Here is a 21066-nt window from a genome sequence, read left to right on the forward strand (position 1 = left end):
ATATCCAGAAATAAATCTATTTGTCCTAGGTTTCCAATTTGCTAGCATGCAGTTCTATATAATAGTCCCTACAGATCCTCTGCATTTCAATGGTATCAATTCTAAGATCCGTTTTATCCACCACCAGCTCCCCTCCAGCCCCAGCCCCCACCATCCTTGTCTTTTGTTTCTTTGAGACAGATCTCCCTGTAGCCCCAGCTGGCCTAGAACTCAATATGTAGATCAGGCTGGCCTTGATCTCATAGAGATCTACCTGCCTACGCTGGGAGTAAAGGCATGTGTCACTACACCTAGCTTATCATTAATTTGAAATCTGTTTTTGTTTAGTATTCTTTTTCTTTTTGACACAATCTTGCTACAAAGCCCTCTTGATCCTCCTGCCAGTACCTCCTGAGTATTGGAATTATACCCATGTCCTACTATGGTCTGCTGATATAATTATTACTATAAATTTCCATCTTAGCACTGTTATTAACATATGCCACTGGCTTTGGTATGCTGTGGTCTCATTTTCTTTTGTTTCAAGAAATTTTTTATGTCTTATTTCTTCTTTGACCCACTGGCTATTCAAAGGTATGTTATTTAATGTACATTTAATTCTATGTTTCTGAAGTTCTGTCATTGTTGATTCAGTTTTATTCCACTGGAGCCAGAAAAAAGACACACTATAATTTCAATTTCTTTAATCTTTTTAGGTTTGTCTTACAACGTATGTCTATTTTAGAGAACATTCCACATGTATAAGAACACGTATTCTGAGGCCGGGTGTGGTGGCACACGCCTTTAATCCCAGCACTCGGGAGGCAGAGGCAGGCAGATACATAGTAAGTTCCAAGACAGCTTGGGGGTACACGGAGACCCTGACTCAAAAAGACCAAAAAAAAAAAAGAATACATATTCTGTATCTGCGGGATGGTCTGTTAGGTAGATATCTGTTAGATCCACTTGGTCTATAAATGTATCTCTGATATTTCTTTGGTGACATATTTTCTAGATGATCTGTTCACTGATGAGCATGGGATGTTGAAGTCCCTAAATATTACTCTATTAGAACCTACTCTCCTTTCAGATCTAATGTTTGCTTTATACAAATTGATGGCTCCAGTATTTCTAAATACATATTTATAATTCCCTCCTGCTGATTTATTCCTTTATCATTACAGTGACCTATCTCTTTTTACAGTTTTTTTTTAATTTACTGTGCATTTTCCCTATGCATTTTTGGTTTCTGTTCAGTTTGATTCCCATAGGAAATGTCTTTTTCGATCCCTTCACTTTCAGTCTCTTTGTGTCATTAACAGTGAAGTAATTGAGCCTACATGCTTTCTTCATTCATCCTGTCCCTTTTTTTTTCAGTTTATAACTGTATAATTTAATCCATTTACATTCAAGGTTGTTACTAACAAGACATGTTCTTGCCATTCTGCTAAGTATTTCTGGTTGTTTTATATACGCTTTTTCCTTTTATTCCTGTCCATCTTTGCGGCTTGATGGTTTTCTCTATTAATAAAGTTTGACTCTTTAAATTTACATTTCTCACATGGCTAGCCTAGTGGTGATAAATTCCCTTTGCTTTTGTGGACTTAGAGAGTATCTCTTCTTCAATTCTAAAGGATAACTTTGCTAGATAAAGTAATCTTGCTTGGCTCCTCCCCTCTCCACCCAAAACTTTGAATATATCATCCATCTGATTCTGGTCTATATGGTTTCTGCTGAGACATCTGCTTTGAGTTAAATAGCAATTCCCTTTAAGACTTGATGTTTTTGTTTGTTTGTTTTCTGAGGTGCCAGGATCAAACTGAGGGCTTTGTGCATGCCAGGCAAGTGCTCTATCACCAAGCTACATGTCCAGGCTAACTTGACACCTTTTTCTTGCTATATTTAGAATTCTCTTGTCTTACGCTTTTGATGGGTGGTTCACTCTAAGCCATGGAGTGGGTTTTTTTTTTACAAGGTCAAATCTATAAAGAATTCTTTGAGCTTCTTAGATCCAGATATCTAGATCTTTCCTAACTGCAAAGTTTTGACCAAGTATTTCATTGAATAGGTTTTCTGCAGTGGGGTCTTGCTGTGGGACTTGCTACATAGACTGGTCTCAAACTTGCAATCCTCCTGCCTTTGACTCCAAGCACTGGGGAGCACACCCGCTACCTTTGAACTTTAATGGCATATTTATGTCTTTATTGCTTATTTTGTTAAGTTAACATTATCTCTTGATTCTCATTATGAAAACGAATCTACTAATGCTTGTGTATTACTTTTCAGTTGCTGTGCTAAAACACCATGACCAAGGCAAAGACAACTTATGAAAGGAGGAGTTTATTTGTGCTTTCATTTCCACAGGGAGAGTCCATAATGGGGAAGGGAAGGAAGAGGCAGGAGTAGAAAGGTAAGTGCTCACATTTTCAAACACACACAAGAAAGGGGTGAGGACTGCAAGTGGAAGGACACCATGAACTCTCAAAGCCCTTGCTTCTTTGATTCAGCTAGGCCACACCTCCTAACAGTTTCATGACCCTCCCCAAAGAATGCCACCAACTGACCAAGTATTCAAATACATGAGCATTGAGGGGACACCTCATTCAAACCACCACAGCTACTAATCTCTTTTCTCCCTTCCCTCCTTCAGTTGTTACATTCTGCCCTGCACTTACAATATTCTGGGCTCTGTCCTTTCATGTAGTGACCAAAGGCTGTTAAAAGTAGCAGACATCTGGGCTTCCATTGTACAGTATTTATCTCCCATGCACAAGGAGGGGAAATATACCACAGACACTGTGTCAGGTTGGTAAATTTATCTGTAAGGGGACAGATAAGATGTGGCCCATTATAGTATTTTTCCAACTATTCAACTCTGCTACTGCCTGAACAAAAAGCACCATATGCAACACAAAAATGAGCTAGCTGTACTCCCAGTGAGATTTGAAATTCATCTACTTTTTAACCTGTCACGAAATAGTAATAATCTTATTTTTTAATACTTAGATGTATAAAATCATTCAGCTTGCAATACAAATAAAAACAGATGACAGTGAAATCCATTTAGCTCTTGGTTACTAGTTCGCCAATTCCTATACTGGTTTGTTAAGTCTCAATTTTATTCGAAGAATGTACTGAGATTATGTTATTTGAATTAAATGAGTAACAAGCAAGCCATGATGTTACAAAGCCTGCACTCAGGAAGGTGAGACAAGAGGGTAAAGTTCCAGATCACTAGGGCTACACAGTGGGAAGGAAAAAGACAAGTAAAGGAGAAAGGAAGAAGGGAGGAAGAAAAAGAGAGGAAGTGACTTAGAAACAGTAACAAAAGAATACATTGTACTTAGAAATTAAAATTTTTAAGTACTAAATAATCCGTGGGTTTTTAAAAAAGAAAATATAATGTACTCAGAAATAATAAAAATAAGCTGGGAGTGGTGGCGCACGCCTTTAATCCCAGCACTCGGGAGGCAGAGGCAGGCAGCTCTCTGTGAGTTCAAGGCCAGCCTGGTCTACATAGTGAGTTCCAGGACAGTTGGGGCTACAGAGAGACCCTGTCCCCAAAAGACCAAAAAATAGTAATAATAAAAATATTCATCAAAACCTTATTTCAAAGCCATCGCAGGCAACTTATGGAGATTTGTCTCAAAAACAAAATATAAAAAAGAGAGGTGAGGACTGAGTTGGTGGTTGAACACTGTGGTGGTCTAAATGAGAATGTCCCCCATAGGCTCCATATATTTGGACACTTGGTCCCCAGTTGGTGGTACTGTTTGGGAAAGGTAATGGAACCTATAGGAGGTGTGGTCATGCTGGAGGAAGTACATCAGTAGGTGCTGAGAGTTCTTAAGCCTTGCTGGATTTTCAGTCACTCTATGTTTCCTGTGCCTGTTTGAAAATGTGCGTGCTCAGCTTTCTCCTCCAGCCACCCCCTGCCACCATGCCTCTCTGCCATGACTCTAGTCCCTCTGGAACTATAAGCTAAATAAGCTTTTCCTTCTACAAGTTGCTTTGGTCAGAAAAGTAGCTAATACAAACACTTACCTTGCAAATGGGAAGTCCTGGCTCAGTCTCCAGGTTGAGAAGTAGGGGAGAATAAACTATAAAGAATCAAAACATCTCTCAGAAAAAATTATGAAAGGAAAAATAATGACAATGCAAAGACAAGCAATCACCTTAAGAGGGTAAGAGAGAGAGACAAGACATAATGGAGAGATGAAGGGGAAAATGTTAACTAAATGTGGGCCAGTGAAGTAGCTCAGCAGGTAAAGGCATTTGCCACCCAATGATGCAAGTCTGACAACCCGAGTTTGATTGCTAGAATCACTGTTAAGGTGGAAGGAAAGAATTAACTCTACAAAGTTATCCTCTGACCTACACACCCACACATACATCAAACATACACAATAATAAACTGTTTCATGTTAACTAAATGGGTAAAGAATGTGTAAGTTCTTTATACTGTTCTTGCAATTTTTCTTGAATTCATATAATAAACTTTTTTTTTTTTTTAAAGCAATGAAGTCAGGCATGATGGCTCACACATTTTGTCACAGCACTCGGGAGGCAGAGGCAGGCAGAGCCAGCCTGGTCTACACAGTGAGTTCCAGGACAGCTGGAGCTATAGGGAGACCATGGCTCAAAAAAACAAAACAAAACCAAAAAGGGAATTTACATTAATGTATATATGTACATTTATTGTGTATCATACTTTAGTTTTTTTTTAAACTTTTATTATTTTATGTGTATGCATGTACTGCCTGCATACTCGTGTCATGCAATACCTGCGGAGATCAGAAGAGGCTGTCAGATCCCCTGGGACTGGAGTTACAGAGAGTTGTTAACTGCCATGTGGGTGCTGGGATTCAAACCCAGGTTTTCTGCAAGAACAGCCAGTGTTCTTAACCCCTGAGCCATCTCTCCAGCCCCTACTATACATTAGTTTTATGGCTTGGTTTAAAACACATCTCAAATTTTTGTATACAGAGTTAAGTATAAATATAGATACATTTGTTTCCATATGGTTATATAGTTAAGTTTAGCAACCATATACAGAAATTCAGTTTTTAAAATGCAATTTAAATGACCTAAAATAGCTGAAATCTATGTGACCCATTGTTATCAAGCTAGTGTGATATTAACATAAGAATGGACAAATAGAACAGGAGATAAGAATAGAATCTGCAGAAATAGAGTGACACATATGGTAAACTCATTTTTAAATCATGGTGCCAAACAATTCAGTCTAGAAAGGAAAATATTTTCAACAAATAAAGAAGGATATTGTCCTAGTTTGTTCTTCATTGCTGTGACAAAATACTCAGACCACTACTAACTTGGGGAAGAAAGGGTTTATTTAGCTTACATATCCTGGGTCACAGTTCATCCAGGAGCCCAAGGTAGGAACTCAGGGCAGGAACCTGAAGGCAGGAGCTGAAGCACAGGTCATGGAGGAACATTGCTGTCTGGCTTGCTCCCCTGGCCCCTGCTCAGCCTGCTTTCTTATGCAACACAGGCCCACCTGCCCAGGGGTGGCACCACCCACAGTGCGCTGGGCCCTCCCATATCTACTTATCAAGAAGATGCCCCTCAGACATGGCCAAAGGCCAGTCCCATAGAGCCAATTCCCCAATTGAGGCTCCCTCAACCCAGGTGTATCAAGTTGACCCTAAAGCTATCCAGAATAGATACAATATTTTCCTTAATATCCTGTGAATTTGCTTTTTTTCCCCTTCCTTTTGAGACAGGGTCTCACTGTGTAGCTCTAGTTGGCCTTGAACTCATGTAGACACGGCTAGTCTCAACTCAGAGATCACCTGCCTCTGCCTCCCAAGTGTAGGCACCACCATGCTCATCCCTAGGATACAGATTTCTTTTTTTATTTTTAGTCTTTTTGAGACAGGGTCTCTCCCTGTAGCCCCAGCTGTCCTGGAACTATGTAGACCAGGCTGGCCTTGAACTCACAGAGATGCACCTGCCTCTGCCTCCCAAGTGCTGGGACTAAAGGCGTGCACCACTACACCTGGCTCTTTAAGCTTTTCATTCTGTTTATTTGAATTAAAAAGATAGAAATAAATAGTTTATGTGTATGAGTGTATTGCCTGTATGTATGTGAGTGTACCTGTGTCGTGCAATGTTGCAAAGGTCAGAAGAGGGCTTATGATTTCCCTGGAACTGGAGTTAAGGATGGTTCGTAGCGGCCACGAGGGGTGCTGGAAGTTGAACCCGGGTCTTCTGCAAGAGCAGTCAGTGCTCTTAACCACTGAGCCAACTCTCCAGCCCTCATTTTTTTTTTTTTTTTTTTTTTATCTTTTTTTGAGACAGGGTCTCTCTGTAGCCCCAGCTGTCCTGGAACTCACTATTTAGACCAGGCTGACAACAAACTCACACAGATCCTCTTGCCTCTGCTTCTCAAGTGCTGGGACTAAAGGCGTGCGCCGCCATACCCAACTAGAAAAAAAAAATTTTAAGGCATTATAAAGAAAGAAATGAATATATAAATAACACATTGAAAACATTTTTTTTTTTTTCGTCGTTTTCAGACAGGGTCTCTCTCTGTAGCCCTAGCTGGCCTGGAACTCACTGTCTGTCTCAAGAATGAGTGCTGGGATTAAAGACATGCTCTCACACTCAACTCACAATAAATATACTTGACAAAGTACTTATATCCAGATTCCATTCTTTTAAAAAAAAAAAAAAAAACGAAAAACAAACTTACAACTCAGTAATAGAAGCATTCTCTGAAAGAATAGGGGAAACTTCTAGTTCAATAAAGAGCCTGAAAGGTAACACTTCTATTTTTACAAAAAGGAAACATCAAACTAAAAATTATCAGTTATTCTTGGACCAATCAGAGAACTGTGATTGCTGGGCAAATCACCATCTCTAAAACTGCAGACTGGAGAATCCAGAGTCACAACCAAAAGATAACCTTACCTGAGCTGAAGCTGCTGGAGGCAGATATTGGAAGAGATACCAAAACAGTAATTTTGACCAGCTGCTATATGCTCAGTATAAAGTTGTGTAAGAGAAACCCCTGAAGCCTGGTTTTAGGGGATACCAACAATTCCCTGGGGTTTATCACTGAGTGCTCATGGTAAAGAGACAAGACAGGTTCATTCTAGTCTCTAACAGAAGGGGGAATGTAACATGTGAAATAGGCCTTTATTCTATATAGCAGCTTTCATAAATAAAGTCCTATACTGAAGTGTAAAAGATTTTACTCTGTCCAAAGAAGGAAGGACATTTCCTCAACTCCATCCCCCTCTAGCCTTGGTCCCTTACCTAAAGGGTAAAAAGAAACATTTAAGAAGGTCATTGAGGGGCTGGAGAGATGGATGGCTCAGGGGTTAAGAACACTGACTGTTCTTGCAGAATACCTGGGTTTGAATCCCAGCACCCACATGGCAGCTAACAACTGTCCATAATTCCAGTCTCAGGGGATCCAACAGCCTCTTCTGATCTCCATGGGCATTGCAGGACATTGGTGCACTAACCTACATTCAGGCAATACACGCATACACATAAAATTAAAATAAAATATAAAAAAAAAAATCAAGACTTAAAAAAAAAAAAGAATACTGACTGCTCTTGCAGAGGACCGGGGTTCAATTTCCAGCACCTACATGGTGACTAATAACCATTCATAACTCCAGTTCCAGGGGAATCTGACAACCTCTTCTCACCTCCACAGGCATTGCATGACACAGGTGCACTTAACATACATGCAGGCAATACACTCATACATCTAAAATAAAAATAATAATTTTTTTTTAAAAAAAGTCATTGAACAAGGACATAGGCCCTCTGAAGGCTGAAATGTAAGGATATACAGAATGTCTCCCTTTCCCCAACTCTTAGCTCATCACAGGACTCCATTACAACAGCAATGGATTTCAGCTGAAAGAGCTGCAGAGCCAAGCTCTAAGACACAAACAAGAAAACTAGGGAAACTGAAGCTTTGGGCTCAGGCACTAAAGCAATTATCAATACAACCGAAACTAACTCCTAGTCAGATTACCATGCAATTCTTACTAAAGATCATTTACTTCTAAATTTTTGCTCTACTAATTCATATCTGACTTTCCACAAAGTACAAGTTTTTTTTGCTTGTTTTGTTTTTGGTCTTTGTTAGACAGGGTCTCCCTGTAGTGCCAGCTGCTTAATATGTAGACCAGGCCGGCCTTGAACTCACAGAAATCCACCTGCCTCTGCCTCCTAAGTGCTGGGATTAAAGACTGAAGGGTCACAAGAGTTTATCATGCTCTCAGTCATGCAGGACAAAAATTTTGAAAACCTAGCAGACAAGGTTTAAAATAGCTATGATCAATATGTTAAAGGCTCTAATGAAAAAGTAAACACAACAAAGACAATGTAAATAGACATAAAAGCTCGAAAAACAAAACAAAATTCAATGTTTAAAACAGAAAACATTGTAGTAAAAATAAAATCTGGGCTGGTAACATATCTCAGGGGTAAAGGTTATTTGCCACCAAGCTTGATGACCTGAGAGTTCTATCCCTAGGATCCTCATGGTAGAAGCAGAGAACTGATTCTCACAAACTGTCCTCTGATTTATACACGCACACATATATACATACCAATAAATTAATTCTATGATAGGCTCATTAGTAGATTAGATATGACTGGAAAAAGAAATCAATGCACTTGATTTCAATAAAGCCTGCAGAGAATGCATACCTCGCCTCAGTACCAGAGGGAAGAAAGAGAAAAAGGTATTTCAATAGAAACCTCGCAAACTGAAATGTAGGGTAGAAAGGATAAAAATAAACAAAACCCCAGAAAATTTAGAACTGTGTGACAATTTCAAATGTGTAACACAGACAGAACTGCAATGTTATAAAGAAAAAAAAAGTACAGAAAAAAAAACATTTAAAAAATAACAATGAGGAGCTGAAAAGACATTCGGTGGTTAACACCACATACTGCTGTTCTTGTAGAGGATCCAGGGTTAGTTTCCAGCACCCACATGGCGGCTTAACAACCGTCCTTAACTTCAATTCCAGAGGATCCAATGTCCTCTTCTGGCCCCCATGGATACTGCATGACACAGGTACATTTATATATATGCAGACATAACACTCAAACACAAAAAGTTTTTTAATAAAGCTTAAAAGAAAGAAAGAAAGAAGCTGGGCATGGTGGTACACGCCTTTAATCCCAGCAGAGGCAGGTGGAGCTCAGTGAGTTCAAGGCCAGCCTGGTCTACATAGTGAGTTCCAGACCAGCTGGGGCTACAGGGATACCCTGCCTCAAAAAGGCCAAAAAAAAAAAAAGAAAAGAAAAGAAAAAGAAACAAAGGAATGAAATGAAAAAAATTAATCAAAGCCTAGTAACTTAGTAACTTTCTATAATTAGTAATATAGGTCAAACTACAGCTCCAGAAAACTCAGATCACCAAGTTAGATAAATACCAAAATTAAAACTACATTTCAGCATATTATTCACTACAGAAAACCACACAAAGGAAATGGGGGGGTAGGGTAGGGGAAGTTACAGAACTATACATTAAAAAAAAAAAAAGAAAAATACAGAGGTTTCATCACAAACTGTGATAATAAAAAAAGTAGACCGAAATCCTAAAGTGTTAAAAGAAAAGGAAAAAGAACAAATTCAGAATTCTTATTCAAAGAACATATCCTTCAAAAGTAAAAGGACTGGGCTAGGCCCAGTGGCCCACGCCTTTAGATCCCAGCACTCTGGAGGCAGCTGTGAGTTCAAGGCCAGCCTGGTCTACATAGTGAGTTCTAGACCAGCTGGGGCTACAGGAAGACCCTGTCTCAAAAAAAAGACCAACAACAACAACAACAACAACAACAAAAAAACAGTAAAGGCACTAAATATGTCAGAAGCTGGAAGTATATGTAATTCATTGTAAAATGTTTGAAGCCCCAGGCTGTGGGTGATGATACATGCCTTTAGTCTCAGCACTCAGGAGGCTGAGGCAGGCAGATCTCTGAGTTTGAGGTCAGCATGGTCTACATACTGAGTTCCAGCTGGGCCTACAGGAAGACCCTATAACAAAAAGACCAAAAAAAAAAAAAAAAAAATGAGGCCCTGAGTTCAATAACCCCCACCACCTCCATATACTCCCAACTCCCAAATAAGATTTGACAACCAAAAATGAAGGAAATCCACTGATAGACCTGTCCTGTAAGAAGTTAAAAGAAACTATTTGAATTGCCAGACATGATAGCACAGGCCTTTAAACCCAGTACTTGGGAGGCAGAGGCAGAGGCAGGCGATCTCTGTTGAGTTCAAGGACAGCCTGGTCACACTGGGAGTTCTAGGTCAGCTGGGGCTACAGGGAGACCGTATCTCAAAAAGACACCCCCCCCAAAAGAAGTTATTTGAGAAGTCAAAGTTCTGTTTACTGAACAGAAACTTGGATGCATGTGAAGGAAGACTACTGGGAAAGTAATAAATGAAGGTAAAACAAAGTCTCTACATTTAAATTGAGTTAGAATAGTATCTATTTAATGTTAATAGCATTAGCAATGCATATGGTGGATATTGCTTACGCTTAAGGAAAATGCTGAGCAAGAGCATGTAGCTCTCTGTTTCCTGACTATGTGACCTGCCTGACCTTAAGCTCCTGCATCCACACCTTTCCCACCATGATAAACTGTACCCTCAAACCATGAGCCAAAATAAATCTTTTCTCCCTTCCTTCCTTAAATTGCTTCTTGTCTGGCATTTGGTCACATAAAAAAAAGTAAGTCACTGGTACCTATTTATCCAACTACATTAATCAGCACTTGGAAGTGTAAATGATCTACCTATACCAATTAAAAGATCAGAACAGTTTTTTTTTTTTTTTTTTTTTGGTCTTTTTTGAGACAGGGTCTCCCTGTAGCCCCAGCTGTCCTGGAACTCACAAAGATCCACCTGCCTCTGCCTCCCAAGTGCTGGAACAAACAGCTATATTTTGGCAGCCAAAGAGATGGCTTGGTGGGAAAAGGTGCTTGCTGCCAAGACTGACAACCTGAGTTTGAGCCTCAGAACCCACATGTGGAAGGAGAGAACCAGCTCTTACAGGTGATCTCTAAGCTCCACTTACACATAATGGCACATGCACACACACAAATAAGTACACAAGTAACTATATTAATTAATTAATTAAATGTAATTTTTAAAAGCTGTATTTTGTCTATGAGAAATTTACATTAGGGGAAAATGAATAAAATGGGGGCATTTAAATGGGAGGGGATGATGGAGGAAAAAAAGGGGGACCATAGGAGACAGGTATTATCAAAGATGAAAAGGGGAAAATGGGGGTACTTTAACTGGGGAAGACATAGAGGGAGGGTTAGACAGGGAGAGAAGAGAGATAAATAATGCCTAACTAGTGTAAAAAAAACTCCAGAGGGAATCATATTACCTACTGACTCTCAAAATTACACAGGCTATTGCCACAGCCCTAGATGACCTCCCAGTTAAGACCCTACTGCTGAAGACAGGACATACTTCAGACACAGGATTTGGAGCAATGGAGCTGGAACTGACCTGGAAGTCACCTCCCCTGAATGCTAGCTCTTGAAGAGAGCTAGCTTCAAGGCCTAATAACCATATCAATGACTGGCACAGCACACAATTTTGGTGCAATGGTGGCACTTTTATCAACAGCTACCTAACTGGTAGCTCCCTTATGAAACAGAGGCCCATGAACACAAAAGGGTATAAATGGCCAAAGCATAGAGAATAGGAGTCGGCAGAGTGTGGGTCCTTGGTCGAGTGGTTAAGAACAGAAGACCCAGGTTTGGTTCCCAGCACCCACAACAACCAGGGGATCAAACTCCTTCTTTTGGCCTCCATGGGCACTGCATACATGTGATACACTTATATACATGCAGGCAAAACATTCATGCACATAAAATAAAGATATATAAATCAAAATAAAGACAACAGACATTTGCCAAAAAGGGAAGTAAACAGCATATGTAAGGTGCTGCTCTCTAATATAAAGCAAGATGTGTAAAGTAGTATACACGGGAAGGTGGTTCAAGAATTAGTAAGTTAGCCTTCCCATTAACTTTAACAAAATACCTGAGATAATTACAAGAAAAAAAGTTTACTCAGCTCATAGTTCTGGAGGTTCTCCTCTAAGGTCAAGCAGACCTACTGCCTTGGCCTGCTGGTGAGCTCACTAGGTCGAAATGACAGAATGCACATGGTAGACAAACTGTCCACCTTAAGTCCAGAAAACAAAAGGAAAGAGGAAAGGGCCAAGATCCATCCTACAATTCCATTTGAGGACAAATTCACAATAAATACTATAACCCCCACCCCCAAGATCAGACCTCTTAAAGGTTCTATTATTCCAAAAATGTGCCCCTGGGGACTGAACCTTTAATCTATGGATCCCTGGGGAAAAGCAGCAAATAGTTTCTTACAAACATACGTTATCTTATCACCCTGCACTTCTATTCCTAGGCAGGAAAGATGTATTATACAACAGTATACATGAAGACTTAAGACAATAATGTTCATGGAAACAATATTTGTAATAGTCCGAAACTGGAAAGAATGCATGTGTCCATCAACATGAGAACGAATTTTGAAATGTAGCCATACAAGGCCAGCCATGGCGGCACATGCCTTTAGTCCCAGCACTCGAGAGGTAGAGGCAGGTGGATCTCTGGAAAGCCATCCTGATCTACATAGTGAGTTCCAGGCCAGCTGGGGCTACAGGGAGACCCTGTCTCAAAAAATGGACAAAAAAAAAAAAAAATCTAGTCATACAATAACATACTTGGAGATAAAAGAGAATTACCTATTATATATGCAACAACATAGATGAACCTAAAAATCATTTTGCTAAATAAAAACTGCCAGATATCAAAGAGTTTATGCTCTATGACTCCATTTATATGAAGTGTAAAAGCAGGTAAAAGTAATATATGTTAGAAATCACAACAGTTGTCTAGACTGGGTCTGAAAAAGATAACAGGGATCTTTACAGAGTGGTATTCTTTTGTTATGATTGGACTGTTAGAATTTTTCAAAATTTGTTGTATCCTTAACACCTGTACATTTCACCCTACATAAATTTCAACTCATTTTAAAATGAAAATTTGCAGCCAAATCCCCTCATATTTTCTGTAATATAAGCACAGCAGCAAACTTCTGCAAAGAGCCCAAGAGTAAATATGTTTTGCAGTCTCTGCTACAAGTTCTCAACTCTGCCATTATAGTATGAAAGTAGCTACAAACGATATGGAAACAAATAAGAAAGGCTGTTGAAATGAAATTATTTACAAAAACAGGTGGCAAGCTGGATCTGCCCATGGGCTGCTGCTTACTAACCCCTGTTGTCAAGAAAAGAGAAAACTGATCCTCAAAACTGATTTAAATATGCTGTATTGAGGCAGGCATGGTAATTATTGGAAGCTAATTATAGCTCTTCCTAAATATGTTTTTTTACATTAAACCACTCACTTAAAAATAGAATAAAAACCAAGGAAAAATTATGACACTTAATTTAGAAGCTCAAAATAATCAGAAATATGTGATTTTAATATAAGCAAGCTACTAATAATGAAAACATACGCTGGAAGTTTAAAATATACACTGGCAGGGATGGAAAGATGGCTCAGCAAAGAGCAATCCAATGTCCTCTTCTGGCCTCTGCAGGCATTGCATGACACATGTGCCCTTACATTTGGGCAAAACATTCATACACGTAAAACAGAAATAATAAAAAGATTTTTAGAGCTGGAGAGATGGCTCAGGGGTTAAGAACACTGACTCTTCTTGCAGGAAACCCAGGTTCAAATCCCAGCACCCACATGGCAGCTAACAACTGTCCATTAACTCCAGTTCCAGGGGATCCCACAGCCTCTTCTGACCTCCGCAGGCAGTGCACGACATGGATGCACTTACCTACATGCAGGTAATACACGCATACACATAAAATAAATATATTAAAAAATTTTTTTAAAATAAAATACACACTGGAACACAGAAAAGGTCACTATCCACAATCCTGATGCTTGGATTTATCTGGTATAGTAAAATTCTTGAAATGACTGCAGTATTACTCATCATCACATGGTTGCTTCTTCATTTAAAAGAATTCACTGCTATTTCTCAATGAGCATTTTAAAATATAAACAAATATTTAAGCCAGGCATGGGAGACTGAAGCAGGACAAGTTCCTGGCCAGCGTGGGCAACCTAGCAAGACCCTGTTTCAAGACAAACAACCCAAAAAAGAGAAATGTTTAATGATGAGTACCAAAAGCTAATCTTTCAATTTGGGCAAGGTTCAAAAATTGGTATCTCAGAGAAAACATTCAGGGTATATATCATGGTAGGAATCCTAAAATGCCTAAAAATGCATACGTCTTCAATAAAATCCTAATCTATATTTTAAAATGAATTATTTCTCACTACAATATATATCTATTAGAATAAACGCAAGCAAAATCAGAAGGCTTGGGTTCCAATGTAAGTTTGCCACAGTGTAAGTTTGCCACTTGTTACAATTTGGTATTAATTTATCAAATATTTTTGAGATTATGTGTCAGACACTACAAACACAGTAATAAAGAAAATATAAGAAATGTCTGCCTTTAAGACACATTCTGAATCAACTGAGCTCTAAAATCAACTCAACTTTCCTTAACTAAAATAATGAATTTTATGAGTATTTTCAGTTTTTTTTTTTTAAATCCATAACTTTTTTTTAATCCAGGAAAGCTAACTTAGGGAGCACAACCTAAAGTCCATTTTTTTTGGTCTTTTTGAGACAGGGTCTCCCTGTAGCCCCAGCTGTCCTGGAACTCACTATGTAGACCACACTGGCCTTGAACTCACAGAGATCCACCTGCCTCTGCCTCCCAAGTGCTGGGATTAAAGGTGAGCACCACCACGCCCAGCAAAATCCATTCTTGTCACTAAAGTCATTTACTGTATTATAATACTCAGCAAACAGAGGTAGCAAATCCTTAGCTTATCTTTGATATTATGGAGATGAAATGCAAGCTTTATTGGCTCATTATTTGGTAACTTAACTTCCTTGGTAGAGATCCAAAAAAGACCAACTTTGTCAGGAAGTATATATTATGAAATTTTATAGCATATTTCCAGAATTTCAATATATAAAAATATAGATTGTCTACAGAATTAACTAATCAGTTTATCTCTTCAGAATAGTTGTTTTCAAGTGCTTACTGAAAAACATATGGTCAGAAAACCACCCTTGTATTCATATATGGTTTCTATGCCTAACATTCAAATTTGCTTTCATTTATTATGGCTGTATTTTTAACCATAAAACAGGTACGAGTCTTTCAAGTATAATTCTTTAATTCCTAAATGGTAATTTTTAAAAATGTTTCATGTATTTATATGTCAGATAAAATTCCAGAATCACAAATTACATCTTTTAGGATCAAAACAGAATTCAGTTAAATAACCCTTCTCCTAGAGGTACCTACAGACATCAAAAGTAATCAGAGAAATAGCTGAGGCCTTAATTTCTAATCTCTGAGCATGATTCTCAAATGAGAAACTGGAAAGAAGAAAAAGACTATTCTACAAAAGGATGCCTCCATTTATTTCCTATTCATGAATATGTTCAAAGCTTGCCAAAGCAAGTCAACCCCACTTAACCCCAAAACAGTAAGTACAGCAGGAGTTCCCAATTACTACATATCCTATTCTTAGTGTTAAATGCTGCTGGTTGCATTTATGCTTATCTTGTAAGCTGTCATAAGAATATAAGCACCATCATCAGATCCAGTAAGTGTCAAAGAAACAGACACAGAAACTGCTAGCAAAATGAGGTAAAGAAACAGGGAGACAGTGGTGGACTATCCACTTACTGTGACAAAACATACTGGACAATGGTAAAGCAGCTATACATAAATGAGTGTATTTAAAATACACAAAAAGGTTAAATATTTCTTCCTACTTTCTACAGTAATCTGAACTGTGTGGCCTACTGAACTGAATTCCCAACTCTGCTATGCCAAATACCAAACTACCAAAGGAAACCTTAGAACAGTTATATTTTTAAAACTTCATATTGAAGAACATTGTTTACTTGATTTATATTTTTAATCCAATAAATGAAAAGACTTTGATAATACTAAAATGACTTATAACTTGGAGAAATTATTATTACAAAATCTTAATCATCCAGCTTCTGGATGTTCACCTTCAGATGGAACCTTCATTGATAGCAACAGGGTATAATGGGGGGGAGGGGGAAATGGCCAGGTATAGAAACCAGAAAGACAAGCACTTCAACACTAGTGCAACACATCTTGGGAAAACTTTCTGAACCCACATTTCATCTCTAAAATAAGAACATTAATCACCTACCTTGAAGGAGTGTTATAATGACTAGTGAGATTACATGTAAAATACCTGGCACATAGCTGGTACTAAAGAAATACCAGCTTTTGTTTTCTTACTCATAAGCACATCCATGAAAGAGAAGATTTTAAAAAAGACAAAATAGGAAGATAAATGAAAGCCTGAGTAACATTTAGTTACAAAAATAAAACAAAACCAAATAAAAAACCACTGATAGTTATGAAAAATTTTGGCCCTACTTTTTTTTTTACTTTATAGTACTATAGTTTCTCTTTAAAAGTATACAAAAATCCAAAATTAGCCACAGGCCTACTAATTTTTTGAGCTAAATGTGGAAGACTACTATTACATAGTACAACACACAATTCTGTGAACAGGTGAAATACTTTCACCACTGGGGGAAAATGTCAAAATTAAGATATAAAAATGATTATGAAAGGATAGTAAAAGAGTCCTACCTTTAAACCGACTGCTATAAGATCTGTAACAACACTGTATGGAAAAAGTAAAAAGAGAAAATGGAAAACAAAGTTAGAGAACAAGTTTTAAAAGACAGATAAGATCAAAGAAAAAAAGAAGAAGCACTATAATAACAAATAATGAAAATAATGTGGTGAAATGTGAAATGTTAGGAAAAATGATGGAACAGTCTAGCAACAGCAGAGTGTAAAAACAAAGCCTCAATACTGATGCAAGAAACAAAAAACTATCTTTTAGCATGTAAAAAAGTATGTCATGTTTCAATACTATAGGCATGTGTTTATCTCGCTTAACAAATCCAAAAAAGTTCATTCTTAAGTCACTGGAATGAGTGATCACATCTAAAGCTTTAAACAAAACAGAACCTATGCTTCGATTTTACAGACATAAAAAGCACGTTGTAACTCTACATTTACCACCCGAAACAACTCACCAAAATACTGTTATGACAGTCTCCCAGAACCAAAATAACTACAAACATCAAATTTTAGCTGCCAAAATTTTTTTAAAGATTTCCTTAAATAACCTTCCATCAGAACTTTGTTAAAGTGTTCATTCACCTAAGTGGAGGTGAACATCTACAGATGCGTGAAAGACAACTGGGAACTGAGGAAGAACTGAAGATACACTCACTAAACTCACTAGTGGTTCTTGTTTGCTTTTTTAACTACTCAATATTAAGGAAAAGGACTTTTTGCAGGCTGCAGGAAAATGAAGAAACTTAATAAACTCTGCCTAGGGCAAAATTCACTAGATTCAAAGCCACACCCCCTAAAACTAGACTAAAAGTCCCCATAGAGTTACACTGTACAAAAACTCATCTCTTCTCTATACTCAATAGTTTATCTCCACATTTCCTAAAAGAAAGCTACAAATAAGTTCTATATAGTAATGTGTAACATCATCATCATCATCATTTCCTAAAAGTATGCAAATGCATGTCTCCAGACCAACTAGTATGAATTTTATTGCTTTAAACAATAACTATATCACTTTTGGAGACTTCTGAAACATGTGGTTCGGTTTTCTGAAATTTAAATCTGATAAATAACTGATAAGCTGCATAAGTATGTAATACTAGCTTCATTGGTCCTTGTGCAAAATGCAAACTGTGCTCCTATCTGACCTCTCAAACAAACTTACCATCTCTATCTGCCATCACTACTTTCCTTAGCTTTAATACCACAAGTAAAGCAAAAAAGAGTAAGTTTGGGAAGAGGGATGGATGGATGGCAAGGGGAGGGTGAAGAAGCAAATATGTACAAGGTACAATAAAACACACGGATGAAATGTCTTAATGAAACCTATTATTTCGAATGCTAACCAATAAGGTAACTTTTTAAGTGGTTAAAATGTAGAAAGGATCAATAATGATTAGAAGCCTACCCAATTTATGTTTTCCATCAGAAGCACGTGGATGTTTAAAGAGGTTGAACACTTCTCCCCTCTCCTGGAGAAAACTATTAAGTTTGCACTTCACTGTGGTGGAAGAGGTTGTCAGCCAAGACGCAAAAATTGAGTCCTTGCTTTTAACTAGAAGTTTAAATTATTGAGTCCTTGCTTTTAACTAGAAGTTTAAATTATTGAGTCCTTGCTTTTAACTAGAAGTTTCGCCACACAAAAACCTAATCTGTTTACCCAAATCTCAAGTCAAACCTTCTGAGAACGATCCAGTACTGAAACAATTTCACAGCCTTTCCTAAAGTGAAGTAATGGCATTATGGCATAAATCATTAAAATGATTTTACACATATAAAATATCTGAGGGAAAGAAGTCAATGCTTACAGACCTTTCACAAAATAGCTTCAATTTAAATAAAAATAATAAAGACTATTGCAACCATAAATAAAATCGAAAATTTACACTTCGGTATCTGCAGCAGTGTGCAATCTGCATTCAAATGAGATAATCCATATATCACCCTTAATATTGTGAAACTAAGAGAAACGAAACCTAATGAGGGAAAAAACTGTTGAAAGATTCTAGTGTCCTAAACGCAGCAAGCAACAAACCAACTACAAGCAAACCTGTAAACTGTATTTTACTTTTCATGTAAGTTCTGTTAAGCTCCACACCCCGCAGCTCACAGAAGCTTGTCATCAAAAGTAGATAAAGGGGGGCGGGGGGGGGGAGAAAACCTCAAACGCGGAAGGGTTGAATAAATAAAATGGAATCTCTACCAGACCTGGATTTTTTTTAAATCTTGCTGTGCACCGCTATTATAATTTTACCCTCAATTTAGCAAAATTCTTCAATTAATTATTAAAATGCTTCAGGTCCCGCCCCACATCCCCAAGTTCCCAACGAAATACTGACATGGTATGGATGACTGTAAATCTGTGCGTACACATGCACACACACACACACATATATATATATATGCATCGCACATATATGTGCGTGTGCGTGCATGCGTGTGTGTATACACTTTGGTCACGGACTCCATTTAATTTCTGAGCAGTTGAAACCTCCCGGAAAACGGCACTTACACAATATCTGCCATCGCCCTCGGCGAATTCACGAAGTTTCCCGGGGGTGGGGGACGAAGGGGAAGCGTCCCTGGTGACTAAGTCCGGACTCTGCTCGCTGCTCAGACAGGGTTAACGTCTGTCACAGCTCAAGTCCGGAGACCTCGCCCGTCCCGAGACCCGCACCGAGCCGTGGTTCGGGACCGGGTCGCCGCCCAGACGTGTGCCGACACGCACTGGCCGTCCGCCCCCCGGCCCCGCCGCACGCCCCACCCCGCCGGCAAACACCAAGTCCACAAGCGGGAGGCCAGCCGCCCCGAAGCCGCGGCCGCCCAGCCTCCGCCCCCGCCTGCGCCGCGCACCATTTTCTGAGAGGAAGTGTCGGGAGGCCGGCTCCGCGCCCCGGCCCCGGGTGTCGGCTCCGTGAGCTTGCTCCGAGGCTGGGAAGGTGCGGACGTGACGGGGACGCCGCGAGCAGGAAGCTCAGGCTGAGGAGGACGGCGCCCCGAGAACCCGGGGTCCCCGCAGAGGCGTCCGGAAGCCCAGCCGTCCGGCCCGGCCCGGAGCCGCTCCTCCGCTAGCCGGCGCCGCGCCCTGCTCGCCGACCGCGGCGGGACGCGTCGAGTGAGGAAGCGCGGCCGGCGCAGCCCCCCAGCACTTACCCATCCATGGCCCAGATGGAGGAGCGCACCGTGTGGGGACGGACGGGCTCGCCGCGGGAGGAAGCGGGCGGCGGCTCCGAAGACCGGCGAGCTGAGCCGCTCCGAAGCTCCGGCCGGTCGGAGGTGGAAGCGGAGTGGGAAACAGGGGCGGGGACCGGGCACGCTCCCGCCAGCGCCGCGCCCCCGCCTTTCTAGCCCGCGAGCGCGTCCCCGCCTTGTCTGGCCCCGCCCCCTCGGCGCCACCGCCCTCCCTCGGGGCCCGCCCCTGCGCTTGCGCCCGCCCCGGAGCCGCTCCAGGGCTCCCTCTTCCCGCCTTCGCCCCGCCCCCCGCCCGCGCTCGGCGCGCGTGCGCGCTTCCGTCTCGCGCCTACGTTCGCGGGAGCGCGCGCCTTGTGCTTCCCGCTCGGCCCCCAGCCCTCCAGTGGCCCCGAGGGCCTTCCGGCTTCGCGGACCGGTAGGGCCGGGCCTGAACACTTCCCCCTGCTGGCGGGAAAGCTTAGTGACCCGACTCCCGAGAGAAGGTAGAAAGCGTCCCGCGAGGACCTGAGAACCCAGGCGGAAGTGGTGGCCGCACGGCCGGGGGCCAGGTGCGGGCTCTGTTCATCCGAGACCCGGCCCAGCAGCCCGAGGAAGTCCCGACCCGGAGCCCCAGCCCGCCCGCCGTCAGGCCCTGGAAGTCCACTTCTGAGACCCGCGCTAGGCGGATAGGTGTGGTTCGGAAGATGAATGGAGTGGATGAGACTGCCCGGGATGGAAGTATGTCTTAATTTTTATAGTTTTAATCTGAGTGCTTTTCCACCCGACAGTCTGGTACTAGACATACATGAAACTTTCATTGCACAAATACTGTATGGCCATTGTAGTGCCAGTATTTATAAGTTTATTCATTCATCTTCCCCGGGGCAGAGAGATGGGGGTGAAAGGGACGTCTAGAAAAAGATTATTCCTGTTTTTCCAGATGAAAATGCAGGAGTAGAGTGAACTCTGCTATTTCTCAGCCACGAAACATTTTGTTTGCACCAAAGCCCTTTTCCTCCATCCAGTATGAGCAAAGTAAGATATTAAATAGCTATACAGTATATAAAATATAGTAACAACGTGCTTTTTGTTTTTCTCTTTCATAGCCTGGCTAC

The 21066-nt window shown here is 40.4% G+C and overlaps 1 protein-coding gene across 4 annotated transcripts in view; it reads right to left on the bottom strand.

Annotated features, from left to right (window-relative positions):
- Positions 1-20166, bottom strand: part of Ptbp3 (polypyrimidine tract binding protein 3) — a 117569-nt gene extending 97403 nt beyond the window's left edge. The window contains exons 1-2 of one of the 4 annotated variants that reach the window (XM_017797628.2): positions 19934-20073; positions 16781-16814 (exon numbers count right to left, since the gene is read on the bottom strand). In XM_017797628.2, the coding sequence (XP_017653117.1) occupies positions 16781-16814; positions 19934-19941 (42 nt within the window). In that variant the 5' untranslated portion in view covers positions 19942-20073. Of the gene's footprint in view, positions 1-16780; positions 16815-19933 lie in introns of all 4 variants that reach the window. The other 3 variants (XM_029562528.1, XM_017797629.2, XM_029562529.1) reach the window with 3 other exon arrangements.
- Positions 20167-21066: the final 900 nt, after the last annotated feature.

Source organism: Nannospalax galili, unplaced genomic scaffold (genome assembly GCF_000622305.1).
Source record: "Nannospalax galili isolate Female #2095 unplaced genomic scaffold, S.galili_v1.0 scaffold1255, whole genome shotgun sequence".
Lineage (NCBI taxonomy): Eukaryota > Metazoa > Chordata > Mammalia > Rodentia > Spalacidae > Nannospalax > Nannospalax galili.